General features: G+C 54.0%; 1 protein-coding gene across 6 annotated transcripts in view; it reads left to right on the top strand.

The window, feature by feature from the left end:
• The window catches only part of SHANK2 (SH3 and multiple ankyrin repeat domains 2), a 549,988-nt gene that overhangs the window by 141,241 nt on the left and 385,225 nt on the right, over positions 1-23,522 (top strand). For all 6 annotated transcript variants that reach the window (XM_070457813.1, XM_070457814.1, XM_070457811.1 and 3 more), the window contains exon 10: positions 9,161-9,238. In XM_070457813.1, the coding sequence (XP_070313914.1) occupies positions 9,161-9,238 (78 nt within the window). The remainder of the gene's footprint in view (positions 1-9,160; positions 9,239-23,522) is intronic.

The following is a 23,522-nucleotide window of genomic DNA, read 5'->3' as shown; positions in this document are numbered from 1 at the left end:
TCTTGCTCGGCTGGGCTAGAAAAACACACATCATGAGACTTGGCTTTGGCTGGTAAAACATCTGTGCCAACATGTGCTTCTTAATTATTGCCTTAGATGGGGAAAGCATTCCTTAATTTTCCCTGGTAGATTTTAAGCATATTTTATCATGGGGGAAAAAAAAAACCTAAACAGAAAACTGTTTTCTGTCTTTTGAAATAATGGAGGACGGGATGATCTTTGAAAGTGTAACCTTTTTTATTGGAATGTTGGGAACCTGTATTCTGAGTTATTTCTGGGGCTGGGTTCCCCCTGTGTCCTCTGGACCTGTCCTCATCCCAAACACCGATGGCTTTGGGATGACCCAGAGCCGCCCAGGGCTCGTAGGAAGACCCTGCCTCTCTTGCCTTGGGTTAGAGAGGCCAGCCGACTTTTTCTATAAAGAGTCACTGAGTGAATATTCTGGCTTTTCAGACCACATGGACGTCTTCACAGCTACTCCACTCTGCCTCTGCCGTGTGAACTTAGCCACAGACGATATGCAGATTAATGTGTGGCTGTGCGCCAATAAAACTTTATTTATAAACCAGGCAGCGGGCCAGTTTAGCCTGTGGGCCCCAGTTTGCCAGGCCCGGGCGCAGAAGGCTGCATCTGGTCTCTCAGCAGGTGTAAGTTAAGGACAGACTCCCTGCTCCAGGCCGCGTGCCTTCCTCCCAGCGTGCTGGGGAGCCTGGCCGAGGCGTGAGGGCCGTCTCCTCTCCAGGGTCCTGGGCCCGCCTGCTGCCGTCCAGCCCTGCCCACCGGACCCTCCGCAGCAGCACGGGCAGAAATGCCTTTGGGGCCCCTCCTGTTTTGGACACCCAGCCTTGCATTCTGTCCCAGAGGCCATCATGGAGGGCCACAGGCTCGCTGGGTGGCCCGTGGGTTCTGGACAGCACGTCCAGTTGGGAGTCGGTGAGTGTTCTGGGATCCAGCCTCCTGAATCCCTCGTGCCCCTCCCTGGGATGCTAGTGTGACCTTTAATCTTTTCCCTCAGTGCCGCCCACTTCCCAGCCATCGAGAAAAGCTGGTACAGATGGCATCTCAGTGTAATTCAGAGACACACAGCTCCGTGAACACTAGCATCCTTCTGATGAGCCGTCCTCGGGGGGACGGAGGGGTGGACGGAGGGATCAGGGGTCCCCCAGCCTCTGTCATGCACACCTGGCAATTGTGTTGATACCTAACACGAGGCCCTGTCCTCTCCAAGTCACCAGCGTGCTGGCCTCCTCGCTGAGTCCACTTCCTCTTTCTGCACACACGGGATGTGTGAGGCTGGGCTCAGGGCCAACGAGAGAAACTGCTTCAAGCAGAAGGAGGTGTTGTATAGGGCACTCTGGAGAGTGATGCTGAGAAATAGACTCTCGCGGGGTGTCAACCTGATGCCTTTGGGTCAGGACAGGAGCCAGGGAAAGGGATTAAGAAGCTGCCTCAAGACAGAGCTGCAATGCAGGGAGACATGGCAGTCTGGGTTCCAGAAAATCCCTCCTCTGTAATGTGGAGATAATTATACCTAACTGGCAGGGCTGCTAAGAGGCTTAAAATAGAAAACAAACATATGGTATGCCTGGCAAGCGGTAGATTTTCAGTAAAAGTGACTATGATGGTGATGATGATGGATGGTGACTGGTGATGAAGGTGATGATTATGGTGGTGACTATGGTGATGATAATCAAACCTATGGTTTTCCCAGTAGTCATGTACAGAGTTGCACCGTAAACAAGACTGAGCATTGAAGAATTGATGCTTTTGAATTGTGATGCTGCAGAAGACTCTTCAGGGTCCCTTGAACGACAAGGAGATCAAACAGCTCAATCTTAAAGGAAATCATCCCTGAATATTCATTGGAAGGACTGATGCTGAAGCTGAAGCTCCAATACTTTGGCCACTAGATGCAAAGAGCTGACTCATTGGAAAAAAGAGCTGACCCTGATGCTGGGAAAGATTGAGGGCAAGAGTTAGAAAAGGGGCGACAGAGGACAAGGTGGTTGGATGGCATCACCAGCTCAATGGACATGAGTTTGAGCCCACTCCAGGAGATAGTGAAGAACAGGGAAGCTTGATGTGCTGCAGTCCATGGGGTTGCAAAGAGTCAGACACAACTGAGTGACTGGACAATAAATGGTGATGCTGATGGTGGTGATGATGGTGGTGAAGGTGGTGATTAGGATGGTGATGGTGATACCACTTATAATGCTGTTAATTTGACTTAACGGAATTCTCATTAAATGTGAAAACATCAACTTTATGGATTGATTGTGTATTTTATCAGTTTTAGGCAAACCTCATCTTTACACTTCCAGTAAAACACACTGTGATCAGAATATTCTCTCTTTTATGAAGTCAACTAATTAGGGCTTTGATTGTAAGCAGCAAACTGCATCTAATCTTCCAGCTCCCTCGGTCTGTTGGCTGGCTTTCCAGGAGCCCCAGAGGGAGGGGGGCAGACAGCCTGGTGTTTGTTTTTCTACCCTGGATAATGAAGGGAGGGAGGGAGAGAGTTTGAAATATCAAAAGTTACTAAGCCAGGCAAATTTGCCTGGAAGGTTAAAAAATAAATAAGCCCTGCCTCTCTGGAGCAGGCCTCTTGAGACAGGCTGTGTCCTGTCTGGTCTCTGCCTTTTCCACACCCCACACCGTGGCTGTCAGCATCGTAGCCAGTGGGAGTCTCTGCAGAGGGTCCTCATAGGGGCGACCGTCTCCTGGGCGTTGAGGGTATGCAGAAAGATGGCCCACAGTCATTCCCCTTAGATTCTCCTGACGAGCCTTTGAGGGCTGCTGTTGGTTGTCATTCCCTTGTACAGGTCAGGAGTCACAGGCTTAGTCCAGGCGGCTGAGTTGTGAATGCCAGAGCCCGGCTCAAAGCCCAGCCTGCATCTCTCCTCCCCCAGGTCCTGGGGACGGGTTCCTCTGACCCCTTGACTGGAGGTAGGAAGATGCTCCACTGTAGTCAGGTGAAGCCATGTGTCAGGGCGCGTGTGCGGTGTGGTCCTTGGGGCCCTGCCCTTCACAGAGGCTCGGTCTTTGGAGCCAGGTTCCACCCCTCGCTCTGGTGACAGCAGCGTCCCAGCTGTGCACTTTACCATTTTATTGATCGCACGTATCTGGACTCTTCCTGGATTTATGTCTACCAGGACAGGCTCGTTTTAAGGGATCATTTAAACTGGAAACGAATTCCTGACTCATAATTTGGAGTGCTGAGTAGCTCATGTCTGTGACATTTAAGCGACTATAGTCACGTCTCCAAAAGTCATCCCTGGATGATAATTGGATGTTCTTCCTGATGCTTTGGCCCTCAAGACACGCAGGGTGCGTCTGTGTCTGCACCCGACGGGCTCCTTTAAAACGATGAAGACACACCTCACTGTGTCCTCAAGATCCCCTCGCAAGGGGACTCACGGGGCAGCCAGCAGCCGCGCACGGGCGCCGCGAGGCTCCCCCAGCCTCTTCTCTGGGCCAGGACCTCCTCTCGGTTGCTTCCTGAAGCTGCAGGTTTCATTCAGGCCTTCCTGAACTCTGCTGCTTTATCTGTGAAATGGGCCTCCTCCTACCTCTCGCAAGGATGCTCTGCGGGTGGAATCAAGGGGTGGGATCGGTGTGCTTTCTGAACTGTAGAGCGTGTGTGTGCGCACACACACACCTGTTTGCTCACAGCACACACGTGCACACAGACATATACACCTGTCTGTACACACAAACACATGTGTGCACACAGACATATACATCTGTCTGTAAACACACACATATGTGCACACAGACACACACACCTGTCTGCACACACACACGTGCACACAGACATATACACCTGTCTGTAAACACACATATGTGCACACACACACACACACCTGTCTGTACACACACACGTGTGTGCACACACACCTGTTTGTACACACACGTGTGCACACAGACATATACACCTGTCTGTGCACACACACACACACACACGTGTGCAGACACATACACCTGTCTGTACACACACACACACACACACACACACACACACATGTGTCGTCGTCATAAAGTCACGGGAACCGCCTGCCCTTCGGTTTTGAAACCTCTCCTCCTTCCGAGTCTGGCAGCCATTAGAATGACAGGGTGTGTGCCTCAGAGCTTGGTTAACATTGACTCAGAGCCGTCCCTCTGGGGGGGAGCGGGGGAGGTTTCTGGGATCCTGGCTGGCTTCCCCCTGGGAGGATGTGACTGGCAGTGCCTGGCAAGGGTTATTCTTCGCTTCCTAGGAGATAAACCTCCCTGATGGGAGTTTTCAATGGAAGTCCTTGCGGAGCGGTGGGGAGCGGTTACACGGAATTCCTGGTCTGACTCCTGTCCTGGGTTCTGATGGGCCCCAGTGGCTCCGGACATCTGGGATGGTCACCTGGTGGGTCCTCCCTGGCCTCCCTGGAGCTGGGCCAGGGCACACTTAGGCCAGTGCGAACTCAGTTCAGAATGAGCCCCCAGGCAGCCTTCAGGTCCCCGAGCCCTGGGGGGGCTCGCCCTGGCTCAGTGCCCCCGGAGTTCGTTCTCGCTCACCTGCACCCCTCCCCCCACACCCCGGGTGGTAACCTGCAAATCCCGCGCATCCCCGGGCCCCATGTCCCCTCAGGGCCAGGGCTCTCTCAGTCACCCTTTCCTCTTTCCTCTCTTTGCAGAGCACTGCTCACTGAGATAAGATCACGCTGCTGTTTTAAGTAGCTGACTGACTTCGGGTCATAATGAACAAGCCCCAGCTGGTGGGGTGGGTTCTGGCGGTCTGGTTAGGGGCCAGGAGCCTGGGGCAGGACCCGAACATTCAGGAGCCCGAGTTCCAACAGAAGCTGATTCACAGAACCAGCGGGGCGGGAGGTGAGGCTCCGAAATCAAGTGACAGGACCAGCCTCACTCCAGGGTGTGTGACCTTGGGCCGGCATCCAGGGCTCATCTCCCCTGGAAGTAACGCCCGGGGCTCTTGTTTTACAGCCTGGGATTAACTGTATCCCAAATGTGAAAGGTATGTTTGCCAAGCAGAGGTCCATCTTTAAAATTTTTCTTTTAAGTGTTTTTAGTTACTCAGAGCTCCGCTTGAAATCAGATTCATGGAAAAGGTGCAGACAGTGTAGACCAAGACTGGGGTTTCCCTGCAGTTTCCACCTGTCAACGTGGTGCTGGCCTGCCCGCCGTCTGAACCAAGGGCATCACGTGCTCACGACTGTTTCAGCAGCGGGCTCCCGGCCGTGTGTCCTTCCAGCCTCTTTTTCTCTCCTAACCTCTACCTGCGCATGTCCTTCTTGGCACCACGGGGGCTGCCCTCCATCCCAGGGGCTACCTGCCTTGGAGACCCAGCCCGCAGTGGTCCTCAGGCCCTCTCTCCAGCCAGAGGTCCCCAAAGGCGGCCTCCATCCAGGCCTGTGCAATGTGCACCCCAAGTCTGCAGTGACCCCCACAGCCACCCACGTGTGCCGCTGAGGCCCGGGACCCCGGCCGCCCGACAGCAGTCTTTCCTGCAGAACTCGGAGCCATCCCGCCTGTGGCTGGCGGGTTTGTGAGCAGACCCCACCCTGTCCCGTGTGTCTGCCTGACCGCGGCTCAGAGAACAAGGGTCCTGCTGCCTCGGCTCCTGTTTGCTCTGTGCACGGGTGTCCCCCCCATTCGTATCATCGTCCTGTGATAGAGGCCCCGGGGGGCCCTCACCCGGGCCTTGGGGGTCAGGGCGGCCCCAGCGTGCTCCGGGCTGGGCCTGGCGGGCCCAGAGCCACCTTCCTGCCGGCGTTCTCTGTCTGTGTCCACCTTCCTGCCGGCGTTCTCTGTCTGTGTCCGTTCGTCTCTCCCTTGGTCTCTGTCTCTCTGTTGGTGTCTCTGGCTTTGTCTGTCTTTCTCTCTGTCTCTCTTGGTCTGTGTCTCTCTTGATCACTGTTTCTGTGCTGGTCTCTCTGACTTTATCTCTGTCTCTCTGTGTCTCTCGATCTCTCTGACTGTCTCTTTCTTACTTTTCTATTGATAATATTTAACACCTTTATTGAGATTTATCTCACACACCATACAGTTTGCCTGCCTAAAATATACAATTTGGTGTTTTTCAACCTACTTCAGTTCAGTTCAGTTGCTCAGTTGTGTCCAACTCTTTGTGACCCCATAAACCGCAGCACTCCAGACCTCCCTGTCCATCACCAACTCCCAGAGTCTACCCGAACCCATGTCCATTGAGTCGGTGATGCCATCCAACCATCTTATCCTCTGTCATCCCCTTCTCCTCCTGCCCTCAATCTTTCCCAGCATCAGGGTCTTTTCAATCTGCATACACATTGGCTAACTACCCCACAGTTACTATTAGAACGTTTTCATTGCCCCAGACCACTCCCCACACCCAGCCCCCGCCCTGGGCAGCGCTCACCCTTTCTGTCTCCGGATCTCCAGCCTCGTCTCCAGGCCACTATTCGTCCAGATCCTCCGCCTGAGCCGTGTGTCCTGGTCTGGCCCCTGCCCTTCCCAGGGTAGTGGGTCCCCCGGGGTTGGGGTGGGGCTGCTGGCCTGGCCCTGTAAACAGGTCCCTGGGTGGAAAACCCTGTCAGTTGCCTCATGGACTCTTCATTCCGCAGTTATTTACCAAGCGTCCAACCTGGGCAACCTGTTGCCTCTGCTCTGGGCTCTGTAGATGCAGGTGGACCAGGGAGATGGGCTTGGGGCGGGGCTTGCCCCGTGGGAGACAGTGCAGTCCCCCTGCATGAGGCGCCAGCGCCTGTGGGCACTTGAGCATCTAAATACTCTTCCCCAAATATAAGCTGCTCATGCGTAACAGCCCAGCTGCCTCCAGTAGGCAGAGGACTCGTATCATCACCGCTTCTACATCAGTCTGCTTCCACTGGTCTCTCTTTCATTTTACTTGGTGCTCCATGCGGTTAGCAGGATCTCAGTTCCCCGATCAGGAATTGTACCTGGACCCCGGCAGAGAACGCATGGAGTTCTCACCACTGGGCGACCCGGGAGCTCCCTTCACATGCCTTTTTCTCTGTGGGTATTTGACCCCACTCTCCCCATCAGGACTTCCAAGAGGGTTAGCCTCTCCAGGTGAATAGTAGATGCTCACTAAATGGACAGGACTAGATCCCTTTTCATTGTACACATAACACAAGGAAAGAACATTGGCTGCCTCTTAAAGACATTAGAAAGTGTAAGTACAGAAAATAGCAGCAAAAGATTCCTTCTGATTACTCCCTCACCCTTTCTCCTTCCTGAGAAAGTAACTCCTGTTAACGGGTAACTTCTTTTCAGGATTATTCATTGCTTTCTAAAATATAGACTGTAGAATGGAAATGAAGTTAAGCCATGTTGTCGTCCTGAGGCTCATATTTTCCAGTTAGACGTTTTGGATTTTTTTCTAGTTACTTTATTATTGGCGTATGTTGGTACTTTATTATCGGCGTATGTTGGTACTTTACTATCGGCGCATGTTGGTACTTTACTATCGGTGCATGTTGGTACTTTATTATTGGCGCATGTTGGTACTTTATTATCGGCGCATGTTGGTACTTTATTATCGGCGTATGTTGGTTTTGTTTTGTTTTTGCTATCACTGTCTTGGCAAAGAACGTTCTGTGGAGAATACCGTGGAGGTTCCTTAAAAAGCTAAAAATAGAGCTACCAAATGATCCAGCAACCCCACTCCTGGGCATTTATCTGGACAAAATGCTAATTGAGAACGATCCCTGCACCCCAGTGTTCATAGCAGCCAGGAGATGGGGGCGACCTCAGTGTCCGTCAGCGAAGGAGTGGATGAAGGAGTCGGGGTGCATGCACACCACGGGACAATACTTGGCCGTAAAACAGAAATAATGCAATTGGCAGCGACATGGCTGGACCTAGAGATGATCATGCTAAGTGAGCCAGATAAAGATATGTATCACTTTTGTATGGAATCTGAAATATGATGCAAATCAACTTACTTACAAAACAGACTCATAGACGTAGGAAAAAACATGGTTACCAAAGGGGAAGGTGGGAGAGGGATAAATCAGGAATTTAGGATTAACAGGTACAGGTCCTGCTAAATATAAAACAGATAAACAACAAGGACCTCCTGTATGGCTCAGAGACCTGTGCTCAATATCCTGTAATAGCCTATGATGGCAAAGTATCTGGACAAGCAGTGCGTCTGTGTATAATTCAGTCATGCTGCTGCATACCGGAAACATCGTAAATCAGTGATACTTCAATGGAAAGTTGTTTTGAAAACAAAGAATATTCCAGAATGATTCCCACTTTTCCTTATTTTAGAGTATTTTTGCCATCTCCGCGTTTTCTCTTCTTTCCTTTTGTAGTTTACTTGTGGTCTTTCAACTAGTACATATTTTATATGCGTGTGCATAGCTCTCTATAAATTGCTCAGTTGCTCAGTCGTGTCTTACTCTTTGCAGCCCAATGAACTGTAGCCCGTCAGCCTCCTCTGTCTGTGGGATTTTCCAGGCAAGAATACTGGAGTGGTTTGCCATTTCCTTCTGCCTGCATCAGTTCAGTTCAGTTCAGTCACTCAGTCATGTCCTACTCTTTGCAACCCCATGGACTGCAGAATGCCATACTTCCCTATCCATCACCAACTCCCAAAGCTTGCTCAGACTCATGTCCATTGAGTCGGTGATGCCATCCAACCTGTCATCCCCTTCTCCTCCCGCCTTCAATTCTTAGAGCATCAGGGTCTTTTCCAATGAGTCAGTTCTTTGCATCAGGTGGCCAAACTATTGGAGTTTCAACTCCAGCATCAGTGAATATTCAGCATTGATTTCCTTTAGGATGGACTGGTTTGATCTCCTTGCAGTCCAAGGGACTCTCAAGAGCCTTCTCCAACACCACAGCTCCAAAGCATCAATTCTTCCATGCTCAGGTTTCTCCATGGGTAGTCAGTCTTAAAAAGAATCACTGGCCATGGGGTGTATGTATGTGAAAGTTTTATAGATTCTGCGGAATTGCTGTCCCAAGTCTTTGCAGCAGTGAAAGTTCAGCTGACAGCATCCGGGCCATCTACCCTCCTCCTGGTCGCTCCAGTGAGCAGAAACGCCCTCCTGTTGACTTTGTTTCCACGTCTCTGAACTCCTGTGAGCTCACCCTGTGAACAAGCTCCTTTGGAAGATGTATGTGCGGTGATTTGCAAACAGATCTCTTCTTCCCTCTGCAGGACAGCTGTGCGCGCGTGCTTCTGTTTCGAGGTGGAGATAAAGAACTGAAGAACTACAACAGCCAGACCCCGTTCCAGGTAAGCAGACTCCTCCAGCCCCCGCGACGCCAGGCCGCGTGCCCGCACTGGTTTTGGGGGCCGGGTCTGCGTTTGGAGCTGGGATCCTGTTTCAGTTTCCCTGTCCATGCTGGCTTCCTTCCGATTAGAACAAACAGCTGAGGCAGCCATGCCTCCGGGGGGCGATTCACGAAGGCAGTTTGGGAAAAGCAGAAGGACGTGGACCTTGTCATCGCAGTGGCGGGCAGTGCTGGCTTTGCTGCCTGTCGTGTGAATGGGGACCATCTCCTGGGGGATGGGGGTGGCTCGCATCCGTCCTGTGCCCCCACCTGGCCTGCTGTCCTGGATAGAGGGCGAACAACCCAGCTCGGAGTGGCCACGGGGTTACGAAGTGGATTGAAAAGCCAGGGTCCTGATTTTTACTTTGTGGTAAAATATGTATTACACAAAACATACCATTGTAGTCGTGTCAGAACGTGCAATTCAGTGGCCGTGGGCACACGGCACAGTGTGGAGCATCACTCTGTGTGGTTAAGAGCTTTGTCATCAGCCCTAGGGAAACAATGCTGGACCCAGAAGAGTCACTCCCTGACCCTCCCTCCCACGGCCCCTGGACACCCGCTCCTTCCCCTGCGCCCCTGGGGACAGCCGCCCCTGGACGTTTCAGAGGAGGGGCTCATACCATACGGCGTCTTTTGTGCTCAGCTGCTTTCACTCAGCGCGGCCTTTTCAGGGTCCATCTGTGTTGCTGGCTGTATCGCTGCTTCATCCCTTTTTATGGCTGAGTAATACCCCATTTTATAAACGTGGGGCTCATCGAATTTTGATGCAGCTGACCAGATGGTTTAGGATGAAAGAGCTTTTTTTTTTTTTTTGGCTAAATGCCTGAAGTTACAGAAATGCTTTTTCTTCCTAAACACAGTCGGTGCGCTCTCTCTCTCCTCAAACTGAACATTGAGGTGCCTGTGACTCTTTTTGTTTGGAAAGGATTTTTACAGCTTCCTGGGCAGAGAGGGGTCTCACGTTTGGCCCCGGCTTCCCTGGGTGACGGCTGAGCCTCTCCTTGTCATTGTGTCAGCGCTCAGTCGTGTCCGACTTGTTGCGATGCCGTGGACTGTAGGCCACCAGGCTCCTCTGTCCATGGGATTTTCCAGATGAGAGTCCTGGAGTGGCTTCACCATGTCCTCCTCAAAGGGGTCTTTCCAACCCAGGGAGCGAACCCGCATCACCTGTCTCCTGAATTGCAGGCTGAGTCTTTACCCACTGAGCCGTCAGGGATTCCTCCACTGAGATATTGGTGATATAGATGGGCTTGCTGTCTTTGTAAGAATCACTGTGTTTTTGGCTGTGCTGGGTGTCTCTGTTTTTGCCTAGTGGCGGCCACTCGCTGGTTGTGCTCACAGGCTCCTCACTGCAGCGGCCTCTCTCGTTGCTGAGAACGGGCTGCAGGCGCGTGGGCTTCAGTCGTCACAGCGTGCAGGCTCTCGAGCACAGGCTCAGCAGTGGTGGGGCTTGGACTTCGTTGCTCCAAGGCCTGTGGGATCGTCGCAGCTCAGGGATCACACCCGTGTCTCCCGCATTGGCAGGCAGACTCTTTACCACTGAGCCACTGGGAAAGGCCCTGATGGCTTGAGAATGAGTCAGCTCAATCCCCAGGTGGAGCTGGGTGTTTAACAGTTGGCGTTAATAAGTTTGCTCAGCTCGTGAGCAGCGGCGGGCTTGGGTTTTACTCTGCGTCTGTGGCTTAAAGGTATTTGATGTGAAATGAGTCATGCAGGTGAGTTCCTGGTGTGCTGTTGGGTCTGTGAGGACTGTGCTTTCATCCCCAGAGCATGTCCTCTTTGCAGTGGTGATAATGAGGGAGCCGTGGGCTCTTGCCACTTCATGGTGGGACTCATCCGTGGGTCGGTGGTCTAGGTTTAAATATCTTGCTGCTATTAAGTGATACATTTCCATGGCCCTTTTTTCTGAAGTCAAACAGTACTTAAATTGCTTAGAGAACAGCAGCTAATGCCCTTGGCTGGGAAAGATTGAAGGCAAAAGGAGAGGAGGGCAGCAGACGATGAGATTGGATGGCATCACCAACTCGATGGACATGCATGAGCTTGGGCAAACTCTGGGAGTTGGTGAGGGGCACAGAGGCCTGGCGTGCTGCAGTCCATGGGGTCACAAAGAGCGGGACAGGACTGAGCGACTGCAGAACAACAACAGCAGTGCCCTTTGATTCAGGTTGGCACGGGGACGGCAGCACAGAGCCCTTGCTGCCATTCTAGGCAGAGGTTTGTAACCGCCGCCTGACTCTCCAGCGGAGTGAGTCGTGCGCAGCATCCGGGACAGAAGGTCACTGTTGGCAACCCCCCTTGTGAATCCCCACTCCCGTCCCCACGGGCAGCGACCACCTCGGGGGACACCCCCTCCTTCCAGGAGTCCTGGCAGGAACGCTTGTGCACCCCACTGGCAACAGATCCACCCCAGCTCACACCCGAGGCCATCTGTCTCGATTTTGCTAACAGTAATCAATCAAGAGCCGCAAATGGTTCAGGAAGACAATTTCGCCTGAATAATAGGGCTCTGTGCCCTGCAGACATTGTTCACGGGCGGGGCAGAATCAAAGCCTGGGTGCACGCTCTGCACACCCAGTACGGGCTCCGACTGTGCGTGTACAAGCTGGTCACCCCTGTCTCTCCGCCTCCTCATGTTTTCATGGTACAAAGAGACTGACCTCAGCCTCTGCAGTCTTGCCTGTAAAATGTCCCCAGCATCCATGTTGCATTCATGATCCTTCCCCGCCCTGTGATGAAAAATGAACCCCTCACTGTTGATTTCAGGGAGAATGTTAGCTTGCCGCATCATTTAACAGAGCTCAATTGTGTCCACCTGGGAAGCCTTGATGGTATTCAGCTGCTGTTGTGAGCAGGGGCTTTTCTAACAAACCATGGGATATTTGACAGACTTCATCTGGCCAAACTTTGCTTGATGATTTAATCCAAAGGCTGGAGCAACAGCAGCAGGACTCAGGAACTTGAGAGAAATGCAGGTTCTCAGGCTTCCCTTTCGGTCTCCTGAATCCAAAGCTTGCATACGAATTTTGAGGGTGATGCAGTTCAGTCATAATGTTAATGATGATGGTGGTGATGCTGCTGGTGATGTTGGTGATGATGGTGGTGGTGATGGTGATGATGTTGGTGGTGATGATGGTGGTGATGTTGGTGATGATGGTGGTGGTGATGGTGATGATGTTGGTGGTGATGATGGTGATGATGTTGGTGATGATGGTGTTGATGATGGTGGTGATGATGGTGGTGATGGTGATGATGTTGGTGGTGATGATGGTGATGATGTTGGTGGTGATGGTGGTGATGTTGGTGATGATGTTGGTGGTGATGATGGTGGTGGTGGTGGTGGTGATGGTGATGATGTTGGTGATGGTGGTGGTGGTGGTGATGATGGTGGTGGTGATGGTGATGATGGTGGTTGTGATGGTGGTGGTGATGGTGATGGTGATGATGCTGGTGTCTAGTGTATTGATGATCATAGTGATGATGACTCTTCCCAGTTGCACAGAATCTCAAAGCTCACAAATGCTCTTCTGTACATTTTCATTTAATGTTTGACAATCCAACGAGGTGGGATTTTTATGCCCAGTTTATGGGAGACGTGGACTTAGGGATGGATGCCTAGGCTTCCTGAACTAGTTAGTGGCCATGTCCGCGGCCTCCAGGCCATCTGAGTGCCATCCTGGGCTCTGGTCTGGGGAGAAGGCAGGCATGTCCTCTGGCCTGTGACTGCTCTTCCATCCTGGCATGGAGTGAACAGCGACAGGGAATTCTTTGTTTTCTAGATTGCTCAGTCCAAGAAAGCAAGCTTGTCCTGGTTCCAAAGCTAAAGGAAAGTGGGATGGAGAGAATTCTAAAGAGGCGGAAGGTCTAAGTGAAGAGAGTGTGCAGCCAGTGGGGAAGTGGGGAGAGGAGCAGCCGTGGATGCTGGGACGGCCGTGGTGTCTGCGGGGTTAGGCTCCCGTGCTGTGAAGTTGCTGTAGGTTCAGATCGGCAGTCAGCCGACTCAGTTGAGGAGGTGAACCCTCTGTGATTTGGGTGGGCCTCTCTCCCATCAGCTGGAGGCCTTGGGAGCAAAAGCTGAGGTTTCCCAGAGGAGAAGGAATTCTGCTCCAGGCTGTAATACAGAGACCCTGCCTGGATTCCCAACACTGGCCTACCCCGGACCTCACACTTGCCAGGCCTCACAATCTCATGAGCCAGTTCCTTAAAATAAATCTCTGTGTGTGTGTGTGTGTGTGTGTGTTCACATCCTCTATGTCTTTCCCTGGAGAGCTCTGGCTGGTGCCCAGGAGGATGGCATTGAACCCTTCCCGCCCGCCAGCGGCTCCATTCCGCAGGGGCTCCGTGGTTCTGAGGGCAGGCCTCCAGCCCCTGTGTGTTTGGAGAAGCATCTTCCCCCGCACCCACGCACCACTGATGTGTTGGTCCCCAGGCTGCCCTCTGCAGCTGCTCTCAGATATCAGGAAGCAGAGAGACAGGAGAAAACAGGAGGAGGCAAGGCAGTGAGTCATTTCGAGCATCTACCGTCCGGCTGTCCTCCAGGGAGGGGCTTGTGAGAAGGGATCAGAGGCAGGACTGGGGTGGGGGCTTAGGGAAGGCCCTGCTGGGAGTCTTTTCAGTGAAGGTCATGCACAGGGGGCAGAGCTCTTGGCCCCGCAGATGCTGGCCTTTAACACACATCACTCGTGACGCAGGTTTCCACCGTCCCCTCCGTATGGAAAGGTGAGCGGACGCCAGGGTCCACAGCTCGAAGGGGATGGTGAGGGTCGCTCACGGCCTTGGGCCCCGAGTCCTTCCTCTACTGTTGCTCGGGATGTGACAGGATGAGAAAGGCCAGCACTAGGAAGGAGGGTGTTCACATCCTAAGGTCTCGGGCGGTAAATCGCTGAGCTGTGCCCGGTGCTGGCAGACCACCATACATTCCATCTCCTCGAGCCCTTCCTCCTGTGATGTGCTCTCTGATGCCCAGGACATGGCCGTGGAGCTGTGGGTTCTCTGGGGGACACGTGGTTCATGGGAATGACCTTGGGTCCCTCCTGAAGTGTCAGAGCCTAGCTCTTGTCCTTCAGACCCACGAGCATCTCCTATAGTTCTGACTCGGCTCGCTCATCCCGGGACACAGCCAGAGACGAACAGACATTCTCCCGGGTCACATTCCATGTCGGGCAGGGCGGTGACCCCTTGCAAGTGACCGAGTCTCCCGTCCTTCTCCGAGAGCTCTGAGCCGCTGGGTTGGGGGATGGCCCAGCGACAAAGGCAGCCTGACATTCGAGGGGTGGCGTCTGGGTTCCAGGTGCTGTATTTTTTCTGGGAAGTCGATGAAACCGACTCAGCAGGCCCTTGGGTGCTATTTCCTCCGGGCGCCTATTCGGACTTCTTCCCTTGTTAGTGACTCGACTAGGACTGTTCGGCGGTGTGGAGTCGTGGGGAAATCCATACGGACTGCAGTGCAAGGTCGAGGTGGGGCTCCCTGCCTCAGCCTCCCTGGTGCAGGCCATGGGCAGGGCCCCAGCGGGACTGCCTTCTGTGCCACAGATGGAGTGAGGTGACGTGGGGGACGCGCAGAGTTTACGTTAAACTACATCAGAGGCACAGAGACGCACAGACACACGGACGTGCACACGTGGATACAGTGTACACACAGACACATGCACGCACCAACACAGAGACACACACTTGCACACACACGGACATGCATGCATAGATACAGACACACTTCACACACACGTGCACACACAGACACACATATGCACATGGTCACACACACGGACATGCATGCATAGATACACACTTCACACACATGTGCATGCACACACATATGCACATGGTCACACACATGGACATGTACACATAGATACAGGCACACACAGACACACACACAAACACATAGAGACACACGTGTGCATGCACACAGACACACACATGTACACACACCAACACAGACACACACTTGCACACACACGGATATGCATGCATAGATACAGACACACTTCACACACATGTGCACACACACATATGCACATGGGCACACACATGGACATGTACACATAGATATAGGCACACACAGACACACACACACAAACACAGAGACACACATGTGCATGCACACAGACACACGTGTACACACAGACACATACTTGCACACACACGGACATGCATGCATAGATACAGACACACTTCACACACATGTGCACGCACACACATGTGCACATGTGCACACATGGGCACACACATGGACATGTACACATAGATACAGGCACACACAGACACACATAAACACATAGAGACACGTGCACACACATAGACACACATGTGCATGCACACAGACACACGTGTACACACACCAACCCACAGACACACACGCACACATAGGCCCTCTGGAGGTGCTTACCTCGCTGAGGGTTCAGAGTCCACAGCCATGCCAGTAAATTCAACCCCGATGGCGTCCATATAGCCTCATCCCCACCAGGCACACGGTGGCTCCTTCCCTCATCCTCAGAGGTGGTCCCGGGTCCTCCTCCTCCCCGTCCCCAGGCTCAGAAGGACCACCAGCCATGTGACCCCTGCACATCACCCAGGATGGACCCGAAGAGCGATCCCAGCTTGACCTTCAGCTCACCTGGACCAGTGCCTCTGAGCCTCAGGGATGCCCTGGGTCTGGGGGGCAGAGGGCCAGGGGAGGGGCAGGGAGCATGGTGAGAGGGGAGGGACCAGCCCCACGTGGGCACGGCTGCCTCCCAGGTGAGGTGGGCACGTCATGACAGGTGACAAGACGAGAAGGCAGGGCCGAGTGGCAGGCCCGAGGACCCTGGTGTGAGGGGACCGCCATCAGACCCGAGCCGAGACGTGGCCGCTGCTGGGGAGCGGGCCCTGCTCTCCCGGGGGACAGGGCACGAGCCAGGGCCCAGGGCTTGAGATGACCGTGACGGTTCCAGGAACGGGGTGCCCCCGAGGGAGGCGCGTGGCGAGGGCTGCAAGGGCCCCACCCCGCAGGGCAGAGGGCCTGTGCTGGGCTAAATAAGGGCCCCAGGAGAGGTGGGTCCTGACCTCTGGAACCTGCGGCTGTGACCTTGTACAGCAGGGACCTTACCAAGTGGCCTAGGATCTCGAGGTGGCGGTTAGTCTGGATTGTCTGGGAGGGCTCTGCGTCATCACTAGGGTCCTTCCACGGGATGAGCACAGGGGAGGGGCCCGTGAAGACGAGGAAGAGATGGGGGACGCAGCCACCAGCCCAGAGCTCCAGCAGCCCCCAGAAGCCGGAAGAGGCAGGGAGGACCCTCACCAGGAGCCTTCAGAGGGAGCCAGCCCTGCCTACCGCCAGGGTCGGGCCCCGCCAGCCTGACTTTGGACTGTGGCTTCTAGAACAGGGTGAGTCTCTGCTGCTCGAAGCCCGCGGTGTGTGGTCCTCCGCTCCAGCCACTGCGGGGGTGCTGCCACAAGAGCCCGCTGGTGGCGGGCCTGCGGCCGGCTTGCCGGTTCCCGCTGTCTACGCCCTGAACCGCTCAGCCCGGCGCCCTGCCATCCGGCCCTGAGCCAGGCTCCTTCCTTGGTTCCCATGGTTTCCCTTCTGCCCTCGGTGAAGACTCACTAGCTCGGGCACATCTCTGCTCCTTGCCACCCAGGAAAGCCTCTAGGGATGCCACGGTGCGGGAGCTGGGCCCCACAGCCACGGGGTCATGGCCTTTGTGGTTCCTGTGGTGGGTCAGTCTGCGGGGCTGCTGGACCAGGCCCCACAGACAGGACGGCTCAGACAGCAGGCATTTGTTTCTCGCGGGGCTGGAGGCAGGGGAGGCCAAGGTCAACGGTGCTGGCCCTCCGGTCCCTGGTGAGGGCCCCTCTTCCAGCTCAAAGACGGCTGCCTTATCAGCCTCTCCACTTTGAAGCCCCCTCCACCCGCGCTCCGTGAGAAGCAGCCTTTAAACCCTCGCAGGATGAGTGATGAAATGCCAGGTTTCATCTGAGCCCTTTCAATGAGTGACAACAGGAAACTACGTTTTTCAGTCTGACCGGATTCTCTTTTCTCCTTTGGGTATGTGTCTCTGGGGTGTTTAGAAGCAGCTCGATGGGGCAGGAGCCGGCATTGTGGGTGCCTGCCTCACGTCTTGTGATCTGCTGACCTTCCACAGGGCTGGGTACCCAGCTCTTAAGCCATAGTCTGCAATCCGGGAGGTGGATCTCAACTTAGAGACGTAGACTGTGGCCTGCCCATAGTTTTGCGTCTTTATCTAAGTTTTCTGTTTTGTCTTTGGCCAGGTCACGTGGCATGTGGGATCTTAGTTCCCTGACCAAGGATCGGACCCATGCCTCCTACATTGGAAGTGCAGACTGCCTGCCCAGAGTTTTTAAAAGCTGGATTCTTTGCCAATATTTAAATATCCTGCAATTTCATATAAAATTACAATTTCCAGCTACCCTCGAATAATTGAGGAAAGCAGGCACACCAGGCAGTTGGCGTGTGTTGGCATTTGGCTCGCATGGGGAGCTCCGTCTCCTCGGGAAGCTCTGCGGTTGCCCCCTGCCCCAGTCCCTGCCGCTCCTGACTGCCTGTCCCCGCCTACCTCTTCTGCTTTGCAGCCTGGCTGATCCCTCTGAGCACTTCCACTGATCCCCCGCTTAGGGCGTGCGGTCAGGGAAGCCACTCATTTTTAAGTCGTTTCTTTTAAAGTTCTTATTTGGGATTCAGACCCTGAGTTCCCATAGAAACAGGGAAGAGGAAGTCGTGTTTCTGGATCAGGGCACAGAAAGCCGGGAGACCCAAGTTTTGGGCTGATGGACTGTGCTTATCTGTGACAGAGAAGGATCAGGTTTCAAGTTCATTATTCCAGACAGCACACGCCGAGTTCCCAGGAAGAGCCACGCTCTCGTCTAGGTGCCGGGAGACACATCAGTGAACAAGGACACCCCTGCTTTCACGGAGTGTGCGTTCGTCAGACTAATGATTAACAATTAAACAGATATACACATACTGCGTCAGAGTTGCTAAACTAGTTGAAGAGAGAGAAGGCAGGGTGAGTGAGTGGGTAGAGAGAGTGAGTGGAGCTCCTGGGGCCAGCATCTTTAGTGATGGGAGCCTTGCGGGACCTCTGATGTTTGAGCGGAGGCCAGGATCGTAGGAGGGAGGAGGCAGTGGGCCATGCAGACGCCTGTGGGCGAGAACACCCAAAGGCCCTGGCATCTTCACCCTCCTGGCCAATGTGAGGAGCAGAGTGGGTCAGCCAGCTGGGGGGGTGGGTGAGGGGAGACCAGGGAGGGCCCCCACGACTGGGCGAGGACTCTGGGTTTTACTCTGAGCGAGACGCACGGGTCCCACAGGACAGAGGGAAACTGAAATGGACATCAGCCCATCCCATCCCTCCGCCTGTTGTGATCTCATTGGCTCAGCTGGTAAAGAATCTGTCTGCACTGCAGGAGACCCAAGTTCGATCCCTGGGTCAGGGAGATCCCCTCTGGAGGAGGAAATGGCAACCCGCTGCAGTATTCTTGCCTAGAGAATCCCAGGGACAGAGGAGCCTGGCGGGCTATCGTCCATGGGATAGCAAAGAGTTGGGAACGGCCGAGCAACTAACACGCACATGATCCTGTGTGAAAAGCAGGGCTGACGTTTGCCCTTTTTGTGGCATGCGTACAGGGCGCCTCGTGAACTGATCCAGCTTGGGGTCAGGACAGGGAGAGTCTCCTAATTAACTGATTGACTTGCAACACTGCCCAGGGCTAGGGGGGTGATGAAGTGGAGACCGAGGCTGGGAAGGAGCTGGCTTGAGGTCAGAGTCATCAAACGCGGGGACTGAGGGCTCCAGGGAGCCCCGGTGGACGCCTGGTTCAGGTAGGGGTGTCGAGTCCTCGGAGGTCTTCCCCGGAACCCTTGCACCGCAGCGGAGGCGGTGAACCCAGGTTCCACGGGTTTAAAGTTACAGCACAGGCTGTCCCCCTAGACAGAGCACTGTGCAGCCAGCCTTGAGACCCCCAACCCAGACACACGGGCAGGGCTGGGCTGGGGCCGGGGGCTTGGTCTACAGATGCTGCTCCTCACGAGATGAGAAAAGGACCCTCAGTCACCAGGGAGCGTGTGAAGGTCGGGATGCATGTGGGCGCCTGACCCTGTTATGTAAGAACAAAGGAGAGGCAGTCACTGGTCCTCAGCTCCAGGAAGGGGAGAGAAAAGAGGTGAAGAGCATTGGGGAAGCCGCCCGGCCTGCCACCAGTGGGCAGAGCTGGGAGTCAGCACCCTGGAGACCCCGAGTGTTGGAAGCCAGGCTCCTCCATGTTGGAGGTGCAGGTGAGACTGGAAATGGTGTCTCGGTTAAACCTGCAAGGCCTGTAGGCCCAGGCTCATGGGGTCCTTGCTGACCTGGTGTGTGCTAAGTCACTTCAGTCATGTCTGACTCTCTCTGACCCTATGGACTGTATCCCACCAGGCTCCTCTATCCGTGGAATTCTCCAGGCAAGAATACTGGAGTGGGTTGCCATGCCTTCCTCTGGGGGATCTTCCCAACCCAGGGATCAAACCCATGTCTCCTAGATGTACCTACATTGGCAGGCGGGTTCTTCACCACTCGCACCACCTGGGAAGCACGTCGCTCGCTGATGTCGCAGCTCCCAACTCATGCCCTCTGCTGCAGACATCCAGCCTCCTACTCTTCCTCAGGCAGCCAGACACGTGCTTGCCCCAGGGCCTCTGGGCCTGCTGTCACCTCTGTGAATAGAACCCCTCCTCCAAGCACCCTGTGCTTCATTCCCTCCATGAGGGCCCCCCCCGGGGTGCACCCTCCCACCGTAGGACCAGCTCACCGCATCCAGAGTTTCCATCCTGTGTGCAGACGCTTGAGACTGAAAATGGGGACAGACAGTTGATCATCACCAGTCTTTAAGGGAAAACCGCCGACGGGAAAGGCAGACACCGAACAGGCAGAAATAAAGACGCTAGATGGAAACTGGGGGATTCAGAGAACAGGAGGGGACTTCAAAACGTATACCCCGTACTCACAGTGTGGTAAGAGAGGCTAGAGCATCATGAAGTGGGGGTTCAGGGCGCTTATGAAGCCATAATGGCAAGTAGGCTGTGAGCCCAGAATCGCTGAGGAGATGGACGGAAGGTTGGGGTGCCAGGTAACCCAGGAGTCGTGAGCAGGTTTGACACCTGAATATTGGGATTTCTGAGAGAGCAGAAGTCAGCAAAGACATCGTGCAAGACGGTGCTGCCAAACAGAAGGATACGAGATTCCCCACTGGAAAGGCCCCTGCGTTTACATGTCAAATGCAAGCAATTGTCAACAGCAAGGACAGGGCTCATGAGAGCTCAGAACTTCGGGAATAAAAATAAAACTACGGTTCTTAAGTTTCAAGAAGGAAAAAAGCAATTTCTGTATAGAGGTCCAGGGGTCAGGCATTTCCGTGACGTCCTGGAAGCTCACAGACCATAAATTTCATTCTCTAGGGCGCACGTCACTTGGAAATGAAGGCGGCAGAGAGATGGCTGAAGTGTTTGCACCCAGAGAGAAGGCTGTTGTCAGAACCTGGTGACCCATCGACTATAGATCAATAGAAAAGCAGATTTCTAAATGTCGCTCTTACTCACTCGAGGGAGAGAAACTCATAGTTGGCTGGCGCTCCCGACTGTGGGGAAGATAGACTTAGCCAACCTCGCGTAAACACGGGGTGGTGATTAGGCAAAGCCGGGACCCGCCTGTGTTGGGTTGTGTGATGGGTGAGCTGAGCCCTCGTCTTTCCTGGCAGGACATTGGTAACTAATATTTAAATGGAAAGAAATCACGGCAGAGCACCAGGAGCGTGCTGGTTAGAAACAGGGGTCCAGGGGTTAAGACTCCGCGCGTCCGTTGCCGGGGGCACAGGTTCGATCCATGGCTGAGGAACCAAGATCCCACATACCATGAAGCGCTGCCAAAACGAAAAAATAGAACTAGGAGGCCGAGGACTGAGAAAGCAAGCAGATGTGAGTGTGGAGGGGGTGTGGGTGTGCAGGTGGTGGGTGCGGATGGCCTGTAGGTGATGGGGGTGTGAACAACCGTGAAGAAGGATCTGACTTTTCAGACCGCCCATCCGGCTGTGTGGCATTGATAAAAGCAAAAATTTTATTTCGTTTTTTAAAGACAGTCCTTCCTCCTCCCCCTTCCCCTTCCCATGAGCTCCCCTCTGCCCAGTGAACTCCTACTCACCCTTCAGGACCGGAGCTCTTCATCTGCAAGCTGTTTGCCTGCAGCCTCGGGCAGCCCCCCAGGGGTGCTTTCCTTTTGGTTCCGGTGTTACTTGACACACACCTGTCACATATTGTATCAGCGTGGACGGTTGTGGCATCAGTTCCCCTGTAAAGCCCGTCTCTTTGATCTTTCGAGTCCGAGTGCCCAGCACCAAACCAGGAACAACCTAACTGGAGATGGAAGGAGCTGTGATTGGCCTTTGTTGTTGTTATTCAATCACCAAGTGGTATCAGACTCTTTTTGACCCCATGGACTGCAGCACGCCAGCCTTCCCTGTCCCTCACTATCTCCCGGAGTTTGCCCAAGTTCATGTCCATTGCATCCATAATGCCATCCAAGCATCTCATCCTCTGTCACCCTCTTCTCCTGCTGCCTTCAATCTTTCCCAGCATCAGGGTCTTTTCCAATGAGTCAGACCTTTATCAAGTGGCCACAGTATTAGAGCTTCAGCATCAGTCCCAATGAATATTCAGGGTTGATTTCCTTTAAGATCAACTGGTTCAATCTCCTTGCTGTCCAAGGGGCTCTCAAGAGTCTTCTTCAGCACTATAATTCAAAAGCATAAAATCTTCAGCATTTAGCCTTCTCTTTGGCCCAGCTCTCACATTCGTATGTGACTACTGGAAAGAAAATAGCCCTGGACCTTTGTTGAAGGTCCTAGAAAATAGGACCTTTGTTGGCAAAGTGATGTCTTTGCTTTTTGACACGCTGTCCAGGTTTGTCACAGCTTTCCTGCCAAGAAGCAATTGTCTGCTAATGTCATGGCTGCAGTCACCGTCCGCAGTGATTTTAGAGCCAAGAAGAGGAAATCTGTCCCTGCTTTCGTCTTTTCCCCTTCTGTTTGCCACGAAGCGATGGGACCGGATGCCATGATCTTAGTTTTTTTAATATTTAATTTTAAGCCGCCCCTTTCACTCCCCTTCACCCTCATCAGGATGCTCCTGTGGTGTAATCCTCTTAATTCCTCATGCCGGCCACTAAGCAGCAGTGTTGTCCTGGGACAGCTCGGTCCAGGAGCGCAGGTTGGGGAGCCAGGTTGATGTTTACTATTTCCGTCCTGAAGAAATACCTGTCCTGAAAGTCAGTCCTCGGATCGCTCATCAGTTCGAAGGAGAAACGACCCCGTGTCAGTCAGTTCAGCTGCCGTAACAGAGGGTCACAGACGGGGCGCTTAAAGAACATTTGTCTCTGTTGGCCCCCGAGGCTGCACGTCCGAGACCAAGATGCCCGTCCCCCCAGCGCCTGGTGAGGGCACGCTTCCCGGCGCGCAGATGGCCGCCTTCTCACTGTGTCCTGCAGAGGTTGCCGGGGTCCCTTCTTATCCGGGCACTGACCCCATCAGGGCCCCCTCCAGCCCTCCTTCCCTCCCAAGGCCCCACCCCCAAACACGCCCCGCTGGGGCTTGGAGCCTCAGTGCAGGCACTTCGTGGGGAGGTCAGAGCCCCTAAACCCAAACAGCGGGATGGGCGGGTGTTTGGGGCCAAGGCTGTGTTAAGGCGGCCTCGCAGCTTGCTGTGATACTTCCGCTGCCTGTGGTCCCGCAGTGTGTGGACGGCACCCTGCCGTCCCTCTGCAGACGTACTTCTGGGGGCAGACGTGCACACGTGTGTGTCAGGCTAGAAGCCTCCACAGTCCGTCAGGAAACGCCCGGCAGCTTTCTGCAGAGACAGGAGGGTGGAGAGGCTGGTGTTTACTGAGTGTCCACTGCGGGCCACACGGGAGCTTTTAGTGGGGGAGTGTCGTCCTCGGATACCCTGCGGGTTTAAATACTGTGAACCCCTGCTACAGATCGGCTAGTAAAGGCAGAAGTGACGTTTGAGACTGTCAGTCTCCCCATTTACATCTCACTTCTAGTGACCCCATCTGCCTACTAGGATTCAAGCTGATGTTCAGTTCAGTTGGAGGTGGTTATTCTGTTCACACGGGAGGGACAGAGTTCTAAGCGGAGTAGAGGGTTTCTGGGTGGATGAGGGCAGAGGGACCCCGCCTTGGAAGTGTCTTCCCAGACCTGGAAGTGGGTGGGAACAGAGA

This window comes from Odocoileus virginianus, chromosome 28, assembly GCF_023699985.2.
Source record: "Odocoileus virginianus isolate 20LAN1187 ecotype Illinois chromosome 28, Ovbor_1.2, whole genome shotgun sequence".
Taxonomy (NCBI): Eukaryota; Metazoa; Chordata; class Mammalia; order Artiodactyla; family Cervidae; genus Odocoileus; species Odocoileus virginianus.
This window is presented reverse-complemented; position numbering and strand designations above follow the sequence as displayed.